General features: G+C 34.2%; 1 protein-coding gene across 3 annotated transcripts in view; it reads right to left on the bottom strand.

Annotated features, from left to right (window-relative positions):
- Positions 1–11,377: 11,377 nt before the first annotated feature.
- CHIC1 (cysteine rich hydrophobic domain 1) overlaps positions 11,378–22,379 on the bottom strand; it is a 40,728-nt gene continuing 29,726 nt past the window's right edge. For 2 of the 3 annotated variants that reach the window (XM_068962806.1, XM_068962803.1), the window contains 3 exons: positions 13,087–13,143; positions 12,787–12,846; positions 11,378–11,471 (listed from right to left, as the gene is read on the bottom strand). In XM_068962806.1, coding sequence (XP_068818907.1) covers positions 11,421–11,471; positions 12,787–12,846; positions 13,087–13,143 — 168 coding nt within the window. In that variant the 3' untranslated portion in view covers positions 11,378–11,420. The remainder of the gene's footprint in view (positions 11,472–12,786; positions 12,847–13,086; positions 13,144–22,379) is intronic. The other variant, XM_068962805.1, reaches the window with a different exon arrangement.

A 22,379-nucleotide genomic window follows, 5' to 3' on the forward strand; every position in this document is an offset into this window, starting at 1 on the left:
TTTCTTTGTTATATCTTCTTAGATACATCCATCATTTAAAAGTGGACATTTAATTTTCAATTATGGGATTTTGTTTAAAGTATCATTAATATTAATTTATTTGGGTACTAATTTCTCATTTAAATGCTTCTTCACAATCACCTTTTTTTTCTTCAGTCTAACTTTATTTAGGCTTTCGATGGCTAAATTGAAGATCTCTCTTGGTAAATGGTAAATTGCACTTGAACATGTTGGGTTATTTTCAAATATGTTTTGATATTGATTTCTAACATAATTCCACAGTGATAAGAGAACAGACTGTATAATTTCAGTATCTTTAGACCATTAAATTTTTGCATCTTGTTTTACTTCCTTAAATATGTTCCAGTGTCTCCTAGTTTACAGTCTTATCAGTTCAGTTCAGTCACTCAGTCTTGTCTCTTTGCGACCCCATGAACTGCAGCACGCCAGGCCTCCCTGTCCATCACCAATTCCCAGAGTTCACTCAAACTTACGTCCATCGAGTCGGTGATGCCATCCAGCCATCTCATTCTCTGTTGTTCCCCTCTCCTCCTGCCCCCAATCCCTCCCATCATCAGAGTCTTTTCCAATGAGTCAACTCTTTGCATGAGGTGGCCAAAGTACTGGAGTTTCAGCTTCAGCATCATTCCTTCCAAAGAACACCCAGGACTGATCTCCTTTAGAATGGACTGGCTGGATCTCCTTGCAGTCCAAGGGACTCTCAAGAGTCTTCTCCAACACCACAGTTCAAAGGCATCAATTCTTCGGCGCTCAGCTTTCTTCAGTCCAACTCTCACATCCATACATGACTACTGGAAAAACCATAGCCTTGACTAGACAGACTTTTGTTGGCAAAGTAATGTCTCTGCTTTTGGATATGCTGTCTAGGTTGGAACTTGAGTAGAATTTGTATCCTACTGTTGCATGAAGATTGTATAAATCTTAATTATGCTGAATTGGTTCACAGTGCCTTTTAGGTCTACTGTATCTTTCTACTTCTCTGTATATTCATTCTATTAATTTTTGAGAGTTTGATATTGAAACTCCAACTAAAAATCTGAATTTACTTTAGAAATAACTGTTATAGTGGAACTATATGTAACTGTATTTTCCAAGTCTCCTGTGTTATCATACTTTCATAATTTAAAAAAAAAAGACTTCAACCCTTTCACTCTATAATCCATTCATAAAAATATATCTAAAGGATCAGATTCAGGTAAATATTTATGTATAAAGATACTCATGAAATCATTATTTATAATGCACAGACCACTGAAAACAGACTAAATACCAAAGTGAAATGAATGAATTATGGCATATTCAGACATTGTTCTGCTATTAGTTTCAAAGAGCATATATTGATATGGGAAAAAATGAAAGTGTAAAAGCAGTATACTTTGAAAATTTTAATTATATACACATATACATAAAAATGTAGTATATAGTAAAATTATGGGATGTTTTTCTTCTTCATACTTCTATTTCATAAATTTTCTAGTAGATGGAAGTATTTTTATAATAAAGAAAAACTAATCTTAACGGCCATATTTTCCATCCATCACACCCTAATACAGATCCTTATTTAAGCATAAACTGATTTAGTTTTGGTTGCATTATCTGAACATATTGAATCTAACTTATTCTTGAAATGTTTTTCTGAATTAAAAATAATTAATATCATTTTGGTTCAACACAGTAAAAAATGAGAAAAAAAATCTGTAGTCCTATCTAAACAAAACACAGGACAGGTTTTATACATTCTTATCTAGAGTTCTTATATATTCTTACCTAGAGTTCTTAACATGGTGGTATCACCTTAGGCAATATTACTCTAGAGGATAATAAGGAAGGTGCTGCTTTGGGTGCATGACAAAACTTTGTTGAAAGTTATGAAGTAAAGATCAGTTCTAACGTGTTGGTCCTCCCTGCCTGTGGCTGTGTTTCACTAGATGGGGTCTTTGATGCTATTGTTTGGAAGCCTGGTCAGTTTTATTAACACCATCACTTCATCATCATAAACAGGCCCTCAAAGGCAAAATAATTTTAAATTCACCTATGTCACAAAATCATCTCATGGACACTCAGAATGTCAGATTTAAATGAGGATGTAACAATCGTCTAGGTTATGGAATCATTAAATCAAGCTTCCATTATTACTAGGTAACATCAATGAACGCAGTAGGTGTTGACTAAAAAAATGCACAACCTAACAGTTGAGAATTGTTTTTTTGGTGGACAAAATTGAGGCCTTAACCCCAGAAGACAGCCTCTCAGGTAGCTCTGAGGGACTGCTCTGAAAGGGAGCAGGAGTTTTGCAATAAAAACCAGGTAGCTTGAACTTTAAATAAAAAAAATTACAGTTAATTAAAGGAAACCAGACTTTTAAAGTGCTTTTGTGTGTATGGGCTCATCAAAATTACTCTTTTGATATGCACCTTAACTAGTAGGGCCAGTATCCTGCTTTTCTCCATTGTTTATCACCTCAGGATGCACAGTTAGGGGTGGCTGCGGTGGCTGCTGGCTTGCAGGCTGCAACATCCTCCTTTGTTTACTGATATGGCAGGTGACAATTTTCATCCACATAGGTCATTAGTAAGTAAACACTTCCCTTCTGCAAACAAGGCACTCTCTCCATACCTCCAGCCAAATGAATATTAAATAATACATGTAGCTACCATGGTCTGCATCTTTTCCTCAATTTTGAAAGAGATACGGGTTTAAGAAATATATTGCTTCCTTTTCAACTACATCATAAGACAAACAAAATAATCTGAGTTTCAGGGGGACAAGTATTATACTGGAAAAACAGAAAATAAATGCTCCAATCTCACACCAGTCAGAATGGTCATCATCAAAAAGTCTACAAAGAATAAATGCTGGAAAAGGTTTGGAGAAGAGGGAGCCCTCCTAAATGGTTGGCAGGAATGTAAACTGGTACAGCCACCATGGAGAACAGTATGGAGGTTCCTTGAAAAACTAGTTACCATATGATCCAGCAATCCCACTCCTGGGCATAGATCCAAAGAACACTCTACTTCAAAAAGACACATGCACCTCAATGTTCATAGCAGTACTATTTACAATAGCCAAGACATGGAAGCAATTTAAGTGTTAATTGATAGATGAATGGATAAAGATGTGGTGATATATATACAGTTATAAAAAGAATGAAATAATGCTATTTGCAGCAACATGGATGGATCTAGAGATTAACATACTAAGTAAAGTCAGACAAATATATCACTTATATGTGGAATCTAAAAAAATTACATAAATGAACTTATTTGTAAAACAGAAACAGATTCACAGACATAGAAAACAAACTTATGGTTACCAAAGGAGAAAGCGAGGGGCGGAGGGGAGCTTGAAATGAACATATACCCACTACATATAAAACACCAAGTTCCTGCTGTATAGCACAGGGAATTATATCAATATCTTGTAATAATCTATAATAGAAAGAAATCTGAAAATGTGTATGTAATAAAAGAACAAAAAGTATACACACATATAACTGAATCACTTTGCTGTACACCAGAAACTAATTCCACACTGTAAACCAACTATACTTCAATTAAAAATAAAAACCAAAACACAAATTGACAGCATTGCATTGTGTAAATGTACCAAAATTTACTTACTTGGTCTCTATTAATGGCTTTATTTCCCAAGTGTTCTGTTCTCATAATGAGTAATGCTGATGTCCATATCATACCCATTTGTTGTCATTGTCTTTGCTTGCGGTATGTATAAAGATCAATTTTGCTTCAACTGTATGTGGTCAAGTTTATCAAACATTAAAAAGAGACAAAAAGAAAAAATGAATACTCCATCAAAAAGGGGCAGGTTGCTACTCAGCTCTTGCTGACTGTTCACACGTGGAATTTCTCATGAAGACAGAAATCTGGTTTTCTACATGAGATCACTTAAGTGCTGGCAACTGATTCAAAATGTGTGAAAAAAAAATCTGCAGGTCAAAAAGACGTGTATCTGAGAACTGGTTATAGTTTAGTTTGCAACCTTGCTCTAACCCAACTTCCTTCCTTGGGGATGATGGATAAAATCAGACTAAATGACCTGATTTTTGCTAGAGGTCACTCGGGTGATAGAACAGGGATAACAACTCAGATTTACGGTAGTTACAACTGGAGAATTTTCTATCCTGCAGAGAATTTCCTACATTTAGGTAAGTGAAGTATCCCATAAACTGTTAAATATTATTTAATGGCAAATTTAAAGGCCTGACTCTGCCTTCAATAATATAAAATGCAATGTAAAAGTATTTCTTACATAGCACATCCTATACCACATCCAAGAAATTATCAATGAAAAGTATAGATCTTTATCCACCCATATAGTAACATTTCAAAAAAGAATTTTAAAACAAAACATGAAACCTCTCTGTATGTTGAAGTGTGTCATCTTCAATTTAACATTTTGAAATTTATAGTCTTTGAATACTGGGAAACATTAAACAGTTTTTCTTGTTATGTTACATTTTGCTATTTTGCTAAATTTGCAGAAGTTTAGAATAAGTTTTTAAAAATCTAGTATTATTGCATGTTAATCACCTTGAGTTAACACTTAGTGTCATTTAGTCGGCTAACAAGAGTCAAAACTTTTGCCAAATAGCTTCACATTTCAACATTTCTTGCATTAAAACATTATGCTTAGTATGGTGGAAATCCACTTGTACTTTATTTTTATAATTTGTAAGTAGGCATACAAGGTGAATGCAAAGTTGTTTAGAAACAAATTCTTCCTTAGTCAAATGCTAAACCCTGGGTGCAACAAAGGCCCACAAAACCAACAGAGAACATGAATTACTTACAATATTAGACATAACACTAGCAAATGTGGGAGGGGGAAATATGCAAAACAAACATTTTAAAAGGGATCCTTCATTACCTTATAATGATGAAAGCAGGGACGGAAGAAGGAAGATGCACCAAAGAATACACAATTCATTAACAGAGATTTGTACTTTATTGTAATTTTGCATCCTGAGATAATAAAATTTAATATCTGACAATTGAACAACGACAGAAGCAGCAGTGAAAGTTTCAGAGAGGCAGGTATCCTTCCTTTTGGCACAGGTATATAGGTTGAGTTTTTCCAGGAGAGTCACTCCGGAACTCAAGGGAGAAAAAATGATTCATTCCACAGGCTATATAACAATACAAGATGCATGAAAGTTCTTGGCTTAAATGGACATATTCACTTTTACCCTTTCCTGGTAAAACTGTCTCAACAGGAATCCTCTGCCCCAAAGTAGAAATCCTAGGTTTTTCAGATAGATATTTTGATCAGTGCCCACCTTCTAGCAGGATTTCCTATTTTTGCAGCTGACTCACATTTGTACATGGTTAGTTCAAGGATGGCAAACTAGCTTGTAGATCATATGATTTCAAACATATGTAACTGGTTTCAAAGTAAAGATCAAAGCAAACAAAATAAGCAGGAATAAAAGAAACATTTGAGAAATTATTGCTTAAGGCAATAATTGCCTTCATCTTGACTTTATACACAGAACTACTTTGAGACTCAGAAATTGGTGTCTACTCCAATGCTAGAAGACAACATTATAACACTTTTCACACTTGTAAGCCTGTATATGTGTATATGTATGATTTACATATATACACCCAGATACATTAGCTCAATTATATCATCCTGAAACAGAAAAAAAATGAAGGCAAATTCTAACCTGAAGTTATATAGCCCAGTCTAGCCAAAACACACACACATACTTTAGCATTTCATTATTTAGGGACTAGGTAAGCAACCTGTGGAGGTCAAATAATTTCGGTTCCTTTATGAAAGTGGCTCCCAACATTTCTGCCATGAGGATTCCTTTATTATTTCTTCCCCATATTTTCAAGTATTTTATTTATTAAACTGCATATAACAATAGGTTTTCTCGTTTAAAAAAATAATTAAAAGCCTAACCACCATTAACAGTTTCTGATCAATATAGATAACCAGTGTTAGAACTGAAGAAACATAAGCAAAATGTGTAAAAATTCTGTCTTAGTTGGCTTGTGCAGTAGGAATGTTATGGGTAAATGTATGATTTCTAGTATACTTTTTGAAATGCTAAAAAAGGTTCAGGATGACCCCACTGCTATTTTCATCTGCCCCAAGTTGAGAACCATTGGTTTATATCCACGTGCTTTTCCTCTCTAAATCAAGTATTATAACACAATATAACACAATTATAACACAATTATACATGTTAACACATAACAGATTAATAACAAAATTACTACCCAAACTAGATTAACTGTAATACTCTTTCTGTAAGGTTTGACTGAGAAAGAAAATATAACAACATAGATTTAAAGGACTCTATTTAGAAATTACAAAATTATGATATGCAATGTATCCTTCAGTCAATTTCAAAAGCACATTTATATATGAAAAAATCCTCAATTCCCCTGTGAGGTAGGTCCAGATTATTGTCCCCACTTCCACCATGAGGACATGAGGTATAGAGGAATTAAGCAGCAGAGCTAAGAATTAAACCAGAACTGACTTGGGTGGTTTGACTTCTATATCACTTTCCTTTCTAATATTACTAATTTGTTCCAACAGATGTTTTTGAAGAAATGGAAATAACTGAGACACTGAAGCAGATATTGGATGGGATATAAAATTCTTTTTCACATCAATGTCAAGGTGGGTCTTACCATAACTCCACATCTGTTGCAGCCATAATTCTTGCTCAGGTTCCAACTGCATATATAGTCAGATTCCACATAGGTAAAGCCCACAGACCTCAGTCCTCAGTTCCTAGGGAAACTACAATCATTCTTATCAGCAGGGAGGTGCTGAGATCTCACAGGCAAAAGGTTCTTTGAGTCTGTATGATATGAACACATACCAGCTAGGTGACTGTTGGCAAATCAAACTTTTATTGTGTGCAAGGCACTGCGAGAATTTCCACGAAGGGTAGTAGATTTGAGAAAAATCATTCTGAGATTCTGTAGAGTAAAAACTTCCTAAGGATTCCTAGTATCACAGAATGTCAGGTAACCTCTAATTTTCTGTCCAGCTCTAGGTTAAATCTCATGATTTTACAGATGAAGAGACTGACATGTAATGTAAGTGACTTGCCTGGAGCACATTAGATCATTTCCTCATATAGTATGAATCTGACAAAGTCCATAGAAAATGGAACATATTCTCAGGTTGCCATCATAAAAATGAAAAGGCTGGCTCAGAATCAGGAAAAAAGAAACTGGGGGGAATATAGGAAGATGTGTATATGTAATATACACACACATACATATATATATTCCACATATTACATGGACAGATATTATTAATAAAATCTATTCATTATTTATTTTCTAGGGAAAATTTTCCAATAGTTCATCATTTAAAGTAACCCAAAGGATTTGACAATTGTTACACAATGGATTAAAGTAGAATTTTATAAGCATTAGAGGACTTAATTTCAGTGAATTTCAGCATCTTATTATCAAATTAGCAAAAAGTATTCCCACTATGTGAAACTGCTCCAATTAAAAGGGTGTATACAAATTTCTACATATCCTCTCAGGTCAATATAGTCAATTCTAATAAAAAACTGTTTGGAGGCTTTAAGTAGTGAGGTCTGATTTTTTGAGTGGTAATTTATAAACAAAATTAAAACGCTAATGATTTTTAAAGAGATTTTACATTAAAAAAATCCATTTGTTTGAAGACTTACAAATGTTATGGAACTTCATTCAAATTAGATAAAACAAGAATAAATTTCACTAAAATGGTAGAGTGCTAAATAGTAACAGTTTGATTAACTGATCAGACATTAGTGCTTATAGGTCATGATAAGATGAACAGTGTGTTAAATACTTCAGTAGGCTTTAGTAGGGCTTCAGTCAAAGACTATTGTTTTTTCAGGACTATGTTAAATTACATGATTACTAGCATTAGAGTTATACTAGTTTTATAAGTGACCGATACTTCTATTCTGTAATATTTTGTCACTAATATATCTCATAATTGGGGAAAACCCAGGAAATAGGCTTTAAATAAGAAATGAAGAAATACAATATACTAGTAAAATATTCTTATATTATACTTAGCTGAAAAGGATGGTTTTAATGTAATGATTTACCAATTCATTTGTTCTGCTTCCTTCAACATAGAATGTTATCTTTATTTAAAGACGACAAGGCACTTCTCCATCTACTTCTAACATTTGACTACAATGGTTTCTTCCTAGATTAGTATAGAGGGTAGAAAGAATCAAAGAGTAGCTGAAAAATGTTAAAGCTTATTTCATTTTATACACAATTTATGCAAGTAGAGATGCATAATGGAAAGTCAGAGAAGGAACAGTTTTAACTTGTAACCTCAAAACTTTGTAAGATTTATATACTTCAGCAGATACATGTTATTGTCTCTGGAAACATCCGTAGCAGGTTTCATAAATGAATATTATATAACAAAGAAAACTCAAATTTGTTTCTTTAATCTAAAAACAACTGGCACAAAAATACTTCATTAACTTGACATATTCTATCCTGAGGATATAAGAAAAAAGTCAGTGAGTGAGAAATTAATGTCCACAGTGTACCCTGTCATTTCAGCATTCACTGCTGCCAATATCACTGAAAAGAAAACAAATCTCTTAAAGGACTCAAAAATATTCAACTGCTAATTAGTCCCCTCCAAAGGAAAAGAGCTTGAAAAAGTAGTCATAGAAGAAAAAAAAAAAATTGAGTATTTTCTGAGTAGTTCAAGAAAATAAGTCAATCAACATAATGAATAATAAGATAATAAATTTAAGAGTTATTAGAATAGGTTTTAAAATTAAGTTTACACATGCTGGTAAATGTTTATGATAAATACTACTGTAACTTAAATTAAAAACTCTGTTACCTCCAGATGCACTCTATTCCTGTCTTAATATTTGTTTTATAGAAACAATTCACCACTTCCTGCTGTTCTTTGAGCAAAACAAGTGTGATCTATACATGGTAGAAAAAGTTACTATGACCATCATGTGGCCAAATTCTAAGTTTACAGGAAAAAAATGAGATTATAAGGGTTGACTCAAAGTAATTATTCTATCAGTGATAATTAGAAATTTTGTATTATGCTGGAAATCAATTTTGGTATTAAACTGTCACAACTTGAAACATAAACATGATGATATTAGCTGGAACATAAACCACAGATACAATTTTTCCCCGAATTTATCTATAAAACAAGACATTTGGTATACATTTTCAGAGGTTTCCACTTTGTCTATAAAAATACACCTTCAATTTTACAGCAGACAGACAAATGATATTTGCAGGCACACACAATATATTAAAAGTTAGAGATTCTGGGTGGCATGGGGGTAACAGGGTTCTACAGAGAGAGGTGGAAAAGTTGTTCATGCAATTATAATCACACATCAAAAATCTCTTTTTTCCTCTCTTCTTTTACTGGTCCAGGACTGTGGATTTCAAATTAGGCATAAATTTTAAAAGTGGCTTTAAAAGGCTTGACCTTGTATGAAAAAATGACTGCTCTCTTCATTGGGATGAATGTTTGCCTAAAAATAGACTAAAAATAATAAATATAAATAGACTAAAATAAAATAAATAAAATAAAATAAATAAAAATAGACTAAAATAATAAATAAAATATTATTCAGTCTCAGAACTTTTATTTTTAACACTAGGAATTACAAATAGTGTCTGCATACAGGCATAAATTTGCAGTTGAACTAATGCAATGTAAAGCTTTCATTATGTTAAAAACTCAAATTCTAGAAGAATTAAGAGTGTCTGCTCTTATTCCAATGTGAAGAGAAATAGAGAAATATGCACATACCAATGAAAAGCCTGCATGTGTGGCTACTTTAGAAACGAAAATGAAAATATTTTTGTTAAATTCTTGTCTTTCCTCATTAATAATATCCATACCTTTACAAAAGATCCCCAAAATGAGGATTAAGAGTATTTAATCAATTATGAATCTGCCACTTTAGGTAGAGCTTTTCAATTAGTTCTCTCTCTTTCTCAAAGTGGATCATAACTCCAGAAAGGGGTTAGCAGTGGCTTTCCTGGGGGTGGGGTCTGCTGCTGCTGCTGCTGCTAAGTCGCTTCAGTCATGTCCGACTCTGCGACTCCATAGACGGTAGCCCACCGGGCTCCCCCATCCCTGGGATTCTCCAGGCAAGAACACTGGAGTGGGCTGCCATTTCCTTCTCCAATGCATGAAAGTGAAAAGTGAAAGTGAAGTCTCTCAGTCGTGTCCCACTCTTAGCGAGCTCATGGACTGCAGCCTACCAGGCTCCTCCCTCCATGGGATTTTCCAGGCAAGAGTATTGGAGTGGGGTGGGTGGGGTCTAGATACTTCTTAAAACATCTGAAACTTGAGACACTCCTTAAAGGTCATAATCCTGTATACTTCCAAGTGAAGAAAAGGATACATAAAGGGAGACAAATGAGGAGAGTGAGGCTGTGAAATGTGTCAGATGTCAAATGAATTCTTTTGTAAGTGGAGGACAAAATGGGATGTACTGAACTAAATGGAAAAAATAAGGTTCTTGGTTTCAGGTGCAATGCAGAAGATCTCAGACAATGATTTCAATTTTAATCTTCTCATTACAAAGGGCCATCCTGCCCACACCTGAAATTTTTAACATACTTATTATGGCTTTGCCATAACACAGCATGTTAACAATCTATACATTCAAAAGGATGCTTGCAAACTTCATTCACATTAAAATTTATGCAGAATTGTTGGCAACACATTAAGAATAACAGTACATTCTGTAAACCATGACATATCACATTTTTTTACTTTATGCAAAGAAACAATATTTACAGGTCTTTAGGAGTTTAAATATTTTATCCACTAATATAAGTGATAATTAAGCAAAGTGCAGGACAAAACCAGTGCTATTAATTGCATGTCCTTTAAAAGCAGGTACGAGTAAAACCGTTTCTAAAAGCTACCAAAAGCTTATTTATGTATGTTCAGTAAGGGATTACAGAGCATTAAATAGCCTAGAAAAATGATGCATATTTAGAAACAGTAAGTATGAAAATTATAAGGCAGCATGCTCAGAACATGTTTTTGTTTTTTAAACACCTGCACTGATGTTATATTTAGTGGCAAATATATATATATATATATATATATATATATACACACACACACACACACACACATATATGTGTGTATTTATTTAAAAATTGACAGTGCAAAATACAAGCCTCATTTAACAACAACAAAAAGAATGTGCAAAATTTCTTCTTAAATCAACACAAATGAAAAGTGTGAGGAGAATATTCTACCATTATAAAGAATAAATTGAACACAGCAAAGGAGACCATCTTCATTCCAAAATCATCTACAAGGCACTAAGGGTAGGAAATGACAGGTAAAACAGAAGTGACTGAATAAACTCCTCAGTCAGGTCGGAATATGGGATATTTTGGTAAGAATTCTATTAGTATTACCTGTAAAATAAAAATAAACAAGAATATATTGACAAAATTTTACAATTTTACTGCAACTTACACATAACCCCCAAAATCTATAATCACTTCTCACAGGACTATGGTTTGGTCTTATACTATAAAGCAAGTGAAATATATAAAACAGTTACAAAAGGAACTTACCACAAGTTATCATTAGATTGGCAATTAAACTGAAAAACATAATTACTTGCTATAGCTAATAGTTTTTATTATCTGATTTACAGTAAGCATTTAGTTAACAGAAAAGCAAACCCTATTATATTTTAATGTCTTTCCCATTTTCCCTTGGTTCCCGTTTTTTGTAGCAAAGTGGAAGCAATTAAATGGGAAGCATACAAATTTTATTAGAATCTCTAACAAAAATTTATTAGGATTAGGATTAGAAAAAAATACCTTCACTTAGATTACATTTACATATTTTTCAATTACAACAGCTGATATTGGTTGAATATTACTATCTTTTAGAAGCTTTTTTGTAAAAAATAGTGTTCAAATGGATTGATTAAAACATTTTAATTTAAAAAAGGTTTGGAAATAAAAATAATATATTTATAAAGTTACACAAAGTTACAATAATTTATACAAGGTTTTACCTACAGAGAATTTTAGATTTGTGGTCATTTGCACATTATCCTCAAAACTATTCAAAGTGGAGAAAGATACATAATAATCCTTACTTATGAAATAGAAATGGAATGTTTATGATTAAATATATATTACATGTCAGCAACTTAAAGTTTGGATAAATTTCATATTCTTTTGAATGTTAATGATACCCTATCTGTCACACTGGCTATATGTGACTTTATGTGTTGTGACTAAGATCGCAGATCTTTCAGTTTAAAAAAACTAGAATCTATAGTTTCTTCACTGAAAGTTATTAATAAATATCAGCTAAGAAAAAAAAAAAAAGCCAGGAATATGAATCCAGAAGTCAATTCCTACTTTATGTAAGTTTTGACAAGATTACATTTAGAAATATTTGTTCATCTGTGCCCATCAACATGTGTTATGGTTTGTACCTGTGTTAGAAAAAGATTAAGGTTTTACCAGGTTTTCATCTGAGCATAGTAGCTAAAGTTTTTCTAAGATGTAAATAACTGTCAGTTTTCAAGATATTTTATGTTGGCTACAAACCTAAAAATGTGGAAGGAAACCTCTATGTTCCAAATGACAAAAGTTCAAGCTGAGAAGAAAAAAGGTAGAAAGAAGTGTGACAAATGATAAATACAGTAAAATGTAACATTCAGGATGGAATCCAAAAATATGCAATTAAAGATAACTGCATACTTACATACTCCATCATATTGCTAGTTTCACATTTCCTTTTAGTCAACTTCCAGTGCAAAGCAAGCTAAGAAGGTAAAGTTTGTTAAGAATTTTAACAACAATTTATACTAATTATTACCTACACATTTGAATAAACCACTGAACAACAATCCAGGAATAAGATACTTTTAAAAATACTTTGTAAAGAACAAATATTAAAAAGTGAGTATTCTCTAATTCATGCTTTTGTGGCTGACAATTTTCCATTTTCTCAATTTATTAATGCAAATATGAATGGAATACTTATTTGCTTAAACTTTCTTACCTTGTGATACAATCTGTTATTTTCCCATTCTAACAACTTTTGAATTGATCTTCTGGTCTATAAGAAAGAATCAAGACTTTGTTACAAGATGAAGAGCTTTGTAAACTATGTGTATATTCTTCTGCTTACTTGTAAGATCCCATTATTTTCTCCTCTTGCCTTTTCTTTTCAAAACAAAATATGTACAAATTACTCTGTGTTGTGAGTCCATTAATTGGACTATATAAAAACATTACCAGTACTGCTAGTAGTCCATTTATGAACCTAAATCTAGACTTTCGTATATCTTTTCACAAGGTTAGTTTTTTAACATACATATAATATGCCAAGCTAATCTGACTACTCATCAAATGTTCTCCTATCAGAGTTCTTTGCATAATACCTGACAAATAGTAGTCAAGGTCTACAAGTTGAGTAAAACAAACCAACATATATCAGAATTTCCACTGAAAAGAAGTACAAAATCAGGCAGTTGAAAAATTTGTATTTAGAGGAAAAAATAAAAACAAGAGAAGCAGCACTGTAGTAAACAGGAAGACAGAGGCTGAGTTTCTCATTTGCAGTGCATGTATTTTGAAAGGAATAAGAAAAGTTTGCAAAATGTTCCAAAACATTAAAATTAAAGACTGTTAGGCATTTTTTATTTTTAACCAAACTTGGGTCTCCTGCATTGCAGGTGGATTCTTTACCATCTGAGCCATCAGGGAATCACAATAAATGGAGAGAGACTAAATATTTTCCTCCTAAGATTAGGAACAAGATAAGGATGTCTCCTCCCGATAGTTTTATTCAACAGCATATAGATGTTATAGCCAGGGCAATTAGACAAAAATAATAAAGGCATCCAAATTGTAAAAGGAAACATGAAACCATCTTCATTTGCAGAGGACATGATCTTGTATAGAGAAAACCCTAAGGAATCTAAAACACTACTTGAACTAATAAGTAAGAATTCTGGCCCCCATGATCTTCACTTCCTGGAGTTACACCTGTGAATGTTACACTACATTGCAAAAGGGACATTGCAATTGTAATTAAAGTTATTAATCATTTGGCTTTAGAATAGGGAGATTATTCTAGATTATTTTGGCAGACTCAATGTAATTCCATGAGCCCATAAAAGCAAAGAATTTTCTCCAGCTGATGGAAGAATAGCCAGAGGGGTCTGAAACACAAGAAGTACTCGAACCATCATTGCTGGCTTTAAGATGGAAAGGTCACATAGAATGTCTAAGGAGGAAATGATTTCTGAAATCTGAAAGAGTTTGGGAGTAAATTCTTTCCCAGAATCTCCAGAAAGGAATGCAGCTTTGCCAGCACCTTGATTTTGGCCTTGTAAGATTCTAATTTTAAAAAAAAATGTGAAAGTGAAGTCACTCAGTTGTGTCTGACTCTTTGTGAATAAGAGAACCCAATTAAGCCACACTGTACCTAGACTTCTGACTGTGAATTAATAAAATAGTGTTAAGTCATTAAGTTTCTGGAAATTTGGTATGCTAGACAGAAAAGTAATACAAGGTTCTTACATATAAAAATCAATTTTATTTCTATATACTGTCAATGACCAATCTAAAAACGAAAGTAAAAGATTAATCCCATTCACAATAGATTTTTCTTTTCATATGTTAATCCCATCCTCCTAATTTATCCCTATTCACAACAGATTTAAGTATAAAATATTTAGGAATAAATTTAACAAAAGAAGTATAAGATGTGTAAGGTGAAAACTAAAATACATTGCTAAAAGAAATTCCCTGGTGGTCCAGGGAGCCTGGGTTGGATCCCTGGTTGGGAAACTAAGATCCTGTAAGCTGCACAGTGTGGCCAAATAAAAACTCCAAAGAACAAAAAACACTGCTAAAGTAAATTTCAAAAGAGGTAAATAAATGGAAAATATCCCATATATATATATATTCATGAGTTAGTTCTCACATTGACATTCTGGGTGGGCTCTTACTAACTTGATGTTATATTTGACACATAAAAACTTTTAATTTGATTAAGTCAAATTTATCTTTTAAAATAGCGTATGCAAAAAATTAACTCAAAATGGATCAAAGACCAAGTCATTAAGAAATGAAACATTAAAACAACTAGAAGAAAACACAGGAGTACATCTTTTAAATCTTGAGTTAGGCAAAGCCCCCTTAAGATATGATATAAAAGGTACAAGCAAGACTATTTTAAAAGTTAATTTTGTTAGTTTGGGCAGACAGTGAAAATAGGTAGATCCCATTTTCCATAGTTCTGTGCAATAAAAGGCCTAAATCAAGTGGGTGATGTCAGGAGAGCAGCAACTATTTCCCTACCCACAGCTTCTGAAAAATAGGCAGGATAGTTGGCAAAGAATGAGTCCCTCTTTCTACAACATCTATGTTGTAGGTGAGCTGTTACAGCTGCTCTTACAACTGAGTGGCAGTTGCTATCTTCCCAGTGTCCTATGGCAGACATATTCTGGGTAGATATGAGAGATGGGGAATATTAGCAGACCCCACTCTCCCTGGCTTTAGGTTAAAAAAAAATCCACGACTAATATCATACTAAATGGTGAAAGATTGAAAGCTTTTCCTTTAAGATAGAAAGAAGACAATGATTGCCACTGAAAGCTTTTCCTCTAAGATAGAAAGAAGACAATGATTGCCACTTTTATTCAACATATTACTGGAAATTCTAGACAGAGAAATTAAGCAAGAGAAGAAATAAAAGGCATCCAAATCAAAGAGGAAGAAATAAAATTATCTCTCTTTGAAGGTGACATTATATTATGTGTAGAAAACCTTAAAGAACCCACAAAAAACCATGTTAGAGCTAGTTAACAAATTCAGGAACATTTCAGAATATGAAATCAACATGCAAAATTCAGATGCATTTCTATATAACAGCAGTAAACAATTCAAAAAAGGAATTAAGAAAATATAATATTTCCAATAGTATCAAAAGAAGAAAATATTTAATAAATTTAAGCAAGGAGGCAAAAGACTTGTACACATAAAATTATAAAATGATACTAAAAGAAATTAAAGACTTAAATAAATGTAAAGAATCTTGTGTTCATAAATTGGAAGACTTAATATTGTTAAGGTGACATTATTATCCAAAATGATCACAGATCCAACACAATCCTTATTAGAATACCAGTGACTTTTTATATAGAAATAGAAAATTTCATCTTAAAATTCACATGGAACCCCAGAAGACTCTTATTAGCCAAAAAATCTTGAAAATGAGAAACAAATGTAAAGGACTCACATTTCCTGATTTTAAAACTTATTACAAAGCAATAATAACCAAAAGAATACAGTACTGGCATAAAGATAGACATATAGACCAATGGAATAGAACAGAGAGCCTAGAAATAAACCCCTCAAATAAACAGTCAACAGATTTCTGACAAGAGTGACAACTGTTCAATGGAGAAAAAGGACTTTTAAATAAATACTGTAAAAACTAGATATCCATTTGTGAATGAATTAAGTTGAATTTTAAATTTATGCCATATGCAAAAATTAACTCAAAATGGATCAAAGAATTAAAAATAGAATGACAATCACAAAAGTCTTAGAAGAAAACGGAGACAATCTTCACGACACTGAATTTTGCAATTATTTCTTAGATATGACACTGAAGCACAGGCCAAAAGGATGGCAGAAAATATCTGCAAATCACTTATCTGATAGGGGATTAATAATAAGAATATATGTGTATATATATATATATATATATATGCCACAACTCAACAACAAATAACTAAACAAGCTAGTTACAAAATGGGCAAAGTACCTAATATACAAATGGTCAATAAGCATATGTAAAATGCTCAACACTACCAGTCATTAAGGAAATACAAATCAAAACCACAATGAGATATCACTTCACACTCATTATGGTGGCTATTATCAGTAAAATGGAGAATAGTGAATGTTGGTGAAGATCTGGAGAAACTGGAAACCTTGTGCACAACTTACCAGAGTAGAAATGCAGAAGAGGAAAACTGTGTGGGAACTAGCACTAGGATAGCAATTTTTGTTGTTGCTGTTTGTTTGATATCAACACCTGAACTTTAATTAACAAATTGCTGGAAGCTCAGTGGGGACAAGTTTGAGAGTTCAAAATTCCAAAGGGGTCCCATCTTGGTGGAGACTCCCACACTTTTATGACTTTATTACCAGGAGACCTATCATGTTCTCACAGTGATTGCAAAAAATCCCCTCATCCTTCCAGCAGGAGAAAGGGAAGAACAGTCAGTCACATTTATATATGCCCAGAACATTCTGTTCTTCTTAGCAAAGCCTGTTCTCCAGAGAAACTACTGTACCAGACAGAGCCAAATCTACTGGGATATTACTAGAGCCTAACCAATCTTGGAGAAGGCAACACACAACTCTAGCATCCTCTAGCTTTCCTGTCCCACCTAAAGGGGAAAACAAAACAACAAAAAATCTGAGAAGCACTTCTGTAGGGTACAGCCCAGGAGCACAGGCTCAATAAAAAAATTAAGCCTAGACATGATACTATTGGAGAAGAAAATGGCAACCCACTCCAGTGTTCTTGCCTGGAGAGTCCCAGGGACGGGGGAGCCTGGTGGGCTGCCGTCTATGGGGTCACACAGAGTCAGACACTACTGAAGTGACTTAGCAACTGACTTAGCAGACATAATACTATAGAACATGTCCAGTCCCCCAAAACCTTGTTTAATCGTTAAGTTGTGTCCTACTCTTTGAAACCCCATGGACTGTAGCCTGTCAGGCTCCACTGTCCATGGGGTTCCCCAGGCAGAAATACTGAAATGGGTTGCCATTTCTTTGTACTTGGGATCTTCCCAACCCAGGGATTGAACCTGTGTCTCCTGCATTGGCAGATGGATTCTTTACCACTGAGCCACCAGAGAATCCTCCTTCCCCAGCAGCTTACCACTACATCAATAAGGCTTCTGTATTATAGTACAAGGAATACAATTAAAAGAACTGTGCATCGCAGGTGATGTCTAAGAAGTCTGTAGGGAAATTCAAGGAAAATAGGCCAGACAAAAACAAGGACACTAAGAAAAGTGTAGCCTTCGATTTCTAATAGCTATGTGCATGCGTGCTCATTTGTGTCGAACTCTTTACAACCTCACAGACTGTAGCTCTCCAGGCTCCAGTGTTCCTAGAATTTTCCAGGTGAGAATACTGCAGTGTACTGCCATTTCCTATTCTAGGGGATCTTTCTGACCCAGGGATCAAACTCGTGTCTCCTGCATTGGCAGGCAGATTTTTTATCATTGCACCACCTGGGAAGCCCTGTAACAGCTACAGTAAACAGTAAACACAGTCAAACAAAAAAATTAAATCTCACTTTAAAGGCCTATTTATCTCAGTTCCTTTTACCTAGGACATCATGTATAGCTTTCAATCAAAAATCAGAAGTCATACTAAAAGACAAAAAGTTTGAAAAGACAGAGCAAGCATTAGAATCAGACTCAGAAATAGCAGAGATGTTGAAATGATCAGACCGGGAATATAAATCAACTATGAAAAATATACTACATGCTCTAATGAAAAAAGTGGATAACATGAAAGAGTAGATGGATAATGTTAGACGAGAAATGGAAACTATAAGAAAAAAATCAAAAGGAAATGGCAGAGAGCCAAAATATCAACAGAAATGAAGAATGCCTTTGATGGGCTCATCAATGATTGGAAATGGCTGAAGAAACCACTAATGAAGATTGAAGGCATATCAGTAGAAACTTACAAAACTAGAAGAAAAAGAAAAAAGAAAAACAAAACAGAATATCCAAGAACTATGGGACAATTACAAAAGGAGCAATAGACCCATAATAGAAACTCTACTTCTGTGCCACCAGGGAAGCCCTACATAATAGAAATATCAGAAGGTAGAGAGAAAAAAGAGGAGATGAAATAGTTAAAGCAATAATGACAATACAATTTCCCCAAATTAATGAAAGGCATCATGCTCATAGATAGAAAAAGCTCAGAATACAAAGCTGGATGGTGGTGGTAGTTTAGTCGCTAAGTTGTGTCCCGACTGTTGTGACCCCATGGAGTGTAGCCTTCCAGGTTCCTTTGTCCATAGGATCCTCCAGGCGAGAATACTGGAGTGGGTTGCCATTTCCTTCTCCAACAAAGCTAGATAAATACTCCAAAATCTACACCTAATAATCTCGTATTCAAACTACAGAATGTCAAGGAAAAATGTTCAAAGATGCTAGGGGAGAAAATACCTTACATATAAAGAAGCAAGGATAAGAGTCATATTAGCCACCTCCTTAGAAACTATGCAAGCAAAGAAAAAAGTGGAATGAAATGTTTAACGTTTTAAAATAAAATACTACCAACCTAGAATTCCATCTGTGCCCAGCAAAACTGTCCTTCAAAGATCAAAGAGAAATAAAGACTAAGACAAAAAATTAAGGGCCTCTGTTGCTACTAGACCCTCCTTGTTTAGTTTCTAAATAACTTATGTTAAAATAAGTTATTTAGAAAGAAGTAAAACACTACAAGTAAGAAATCTGGATCTACATAAAGAAAGAGTGTTAGAGAAGAAACAAATGGATGTAAAATAAAATCTTTCATTTCTTCTATTCTCAACTGATCTAATAGCACTTTGTTAATAACAATAATGTAGTCCATGATTATAGCTTATGGATAAGTAAAGTGAATGACAGTAATGTTATAAGGGATGGGAGGGAGGAGCTGGGAATATTCTATAATAAGGTAATTGTTCTACCTGGGAAGTGGTACCGTGTTATTTGAAAGGGACCTGGGTTGGTTTTATATGTATATATATTGCAAACTCTCTTTAGGGAGCAACCACTAAAAAGATTAAAAAGTAGGATTAGTGATATAGTAAGGGAAGATAAATAATACTATCATACAAAAATAATTAAACAGAAGTCAAAAAGACTGCAAGACAAAAATATGAACAAAGAACAAGAGTAATGAATAGAAAACAGTAACAAACATGGTAAATATTAGTCAAATTATAACAATAATCACTTTAAATATCAAAGGTCTAAATATATCAATTCAAAAACAGAGACTGTCTAGGTTCGATGCAGGATACAGGATGCTTGGGGCTGGTGCACTGGGATGACCCAGAGAGATGTTATGGGGAGGGAGGTGGGAGGGGGGTTCAGGATTGGGAACATGTGTATACCCATGGCGGATTCATGCTGATATATGGCAAAACCAATATAATATTGTAAATAAATAAATAAATAAATAAACAGAGACTGTCAGAAGGGATCAAGAAATAAAACAACTAAGTGCTGTTTACAAGACAACCACTTTAAATATGAAGACATACAGAACTATAAGTAAAAAAATGGAGAAAGATACACCATAGTAATACTAATCAAAGGAAAGCTAGAGTCACTTTAGTAATTTTAAACAAAGCAGACTACAGAGTAAGGAAAATATTCAGAAATAAAGAGAGATATTACATAATGAAAAAGGGTCAACTTTCTAAGACATAACAGTTCTTGAATGTGAATGTGAAGTTGCTCGTCGTGTCTGACTCTGCCACCCCATGGACTGTAGCCTACCAGGCTCCTCTGTCCATGGGATTTTCCAGGCAATAGTACTGGAGTGGACTGCCATTTCCTTCTTCAAGGGATCTTCCCAACCCAGGGATTGAACCCAGGTCTCCTGCATCGTAGACAGACGCTTTACTGTCTTGAGCCACCAGGGAAGTCTTAATTGAACAATTCTTAACTGAATTTAACTCAGATGACCATTATATCTACTACTGTGGGCAAGAATCCCTTAGAAGAAATGGAATAGCCATCAGTCAACAAAAGAGCCTGAAATGCATTACTTGGATGCAATCTCAAAAACGACATAATGATCTCTGTTTGTTTCCAAGGCAAACCATTCAATATCATGGTAATCCAAGTCTCTGCCCCAGCCAGTAACGCTGAAAAAGCTGACGTTGAATGGTTCTATGAAGACCTACAAGACCTTCTAGAACTAACAACCAAAAAAGATGTCCTTTTCATTATAGGGGACTGGAATGCAAAAGCAGGAAGTCAAGAAACACCTGGAGTAACAGGCAAATCTGGCCTTGGGAGTACAGAATGAAGCAGGGCAAAGGCTAATACAGTTTTGCCAAGAGAATGCACTGATCATAGAAAACATCTTCTTCCAACAACACAAGAGAAGACTCTACACATGGACATAACTACATGGTCAATACAGAAATCAGACTGATTATATGCTTTGCAGCCAAAGATGGAGACGCTCTATACATTCAGCAAAAACAAGACTGGGAGCTGACTGTGGCTCAGATCATGAATGCCTTTTTGCCAAATTCAGACTTAAATTGAAGAAAGTAGGGAAAACCACTAGACCATTTAGGTATGACCTAAATCAAATCCCTTAAAATTATACAGTGGAAGGGAGAAATGGATTCAAGGGATTAGATTTGATAGACAGAGTGCCTAATGAACTATGGACGGAGGTTCATGACAACATTGTACAGGAGACAGGGAGCAAGACCATCCCCAAGAAAAAGAAATACAAAAAAGCAAAATGGCTATCTGAGGAGGCCTTACAAATAGCTGTGAAAAGAAGAGAAGCAAAAAGCAAAGGAGAAAAGGAAAGATATTCCCACTTGAATGCACAGTTCCAAAGAACAGCAAAGAGAGATAAGAAAGGCTTCATGAGTGATCAATGCAAAGAAATAGAGGAAAAAATAGAATGGGAAAGACTAAAGATCTCTTCAAGAAAATTAGAGATACCAAGGGAATATTTCACGCAAAGAAGGGCTCAATAAAGGACAGAAATGGTATGGACCTAACAGAAGCAGAAGATATTAAGAAGAGGTGGGAAGAATACACAGAAGAACTGTACAAAACAGATCTTCACAACCAAGATAATCACGATGGTGTGATCAATCACCTAGAGCCAGACATTCTGGAATGTGAAGTCAAGTGGGCCTTAGGAGGCATCACTGCAAACAAAGCTAGTGGAGGTAATGGAATTCCAGTTGAGCGGTTTCAAATCCTGAAAGATGATGCTGTGAAAGTGCTGCACTCAATATGCCAACAAATTTGGAAAACTCAGCAGTGGTCACAGGACTGGAAAAGGTCAGTTTTCATTCCAATCCCAAAGAAAGGCAATGCCAAAGAATGCTCAAACTACCACACAATTACACTCATCTCACATGCTAGTAAAGTAATGCTCAAAATTCTCCAAGCCAGGCTTCAACGTAAGTGAAGCGTGAAATTCCAGATGTTCAAGCTGGTTTTAGAAAAGGCAGAGGAACCAGAGATCAAATTGGCAACATCCACT

Source organism: Capricornis sumatraensis, chromosome X, assembly GCF_032405125.1.
Source record: "Capricornis sumatraensis isolate serow.1 chromosome X, serow.2, whole genome shotgun sequence".
NCBI classification, from domain to species: domain Eukaryota; kingdom Metazoa; phylum Chordata; class Mammalia; order Artiodactyla; family Bovidae; genus Capricornis; species Capricornis sumatraensis.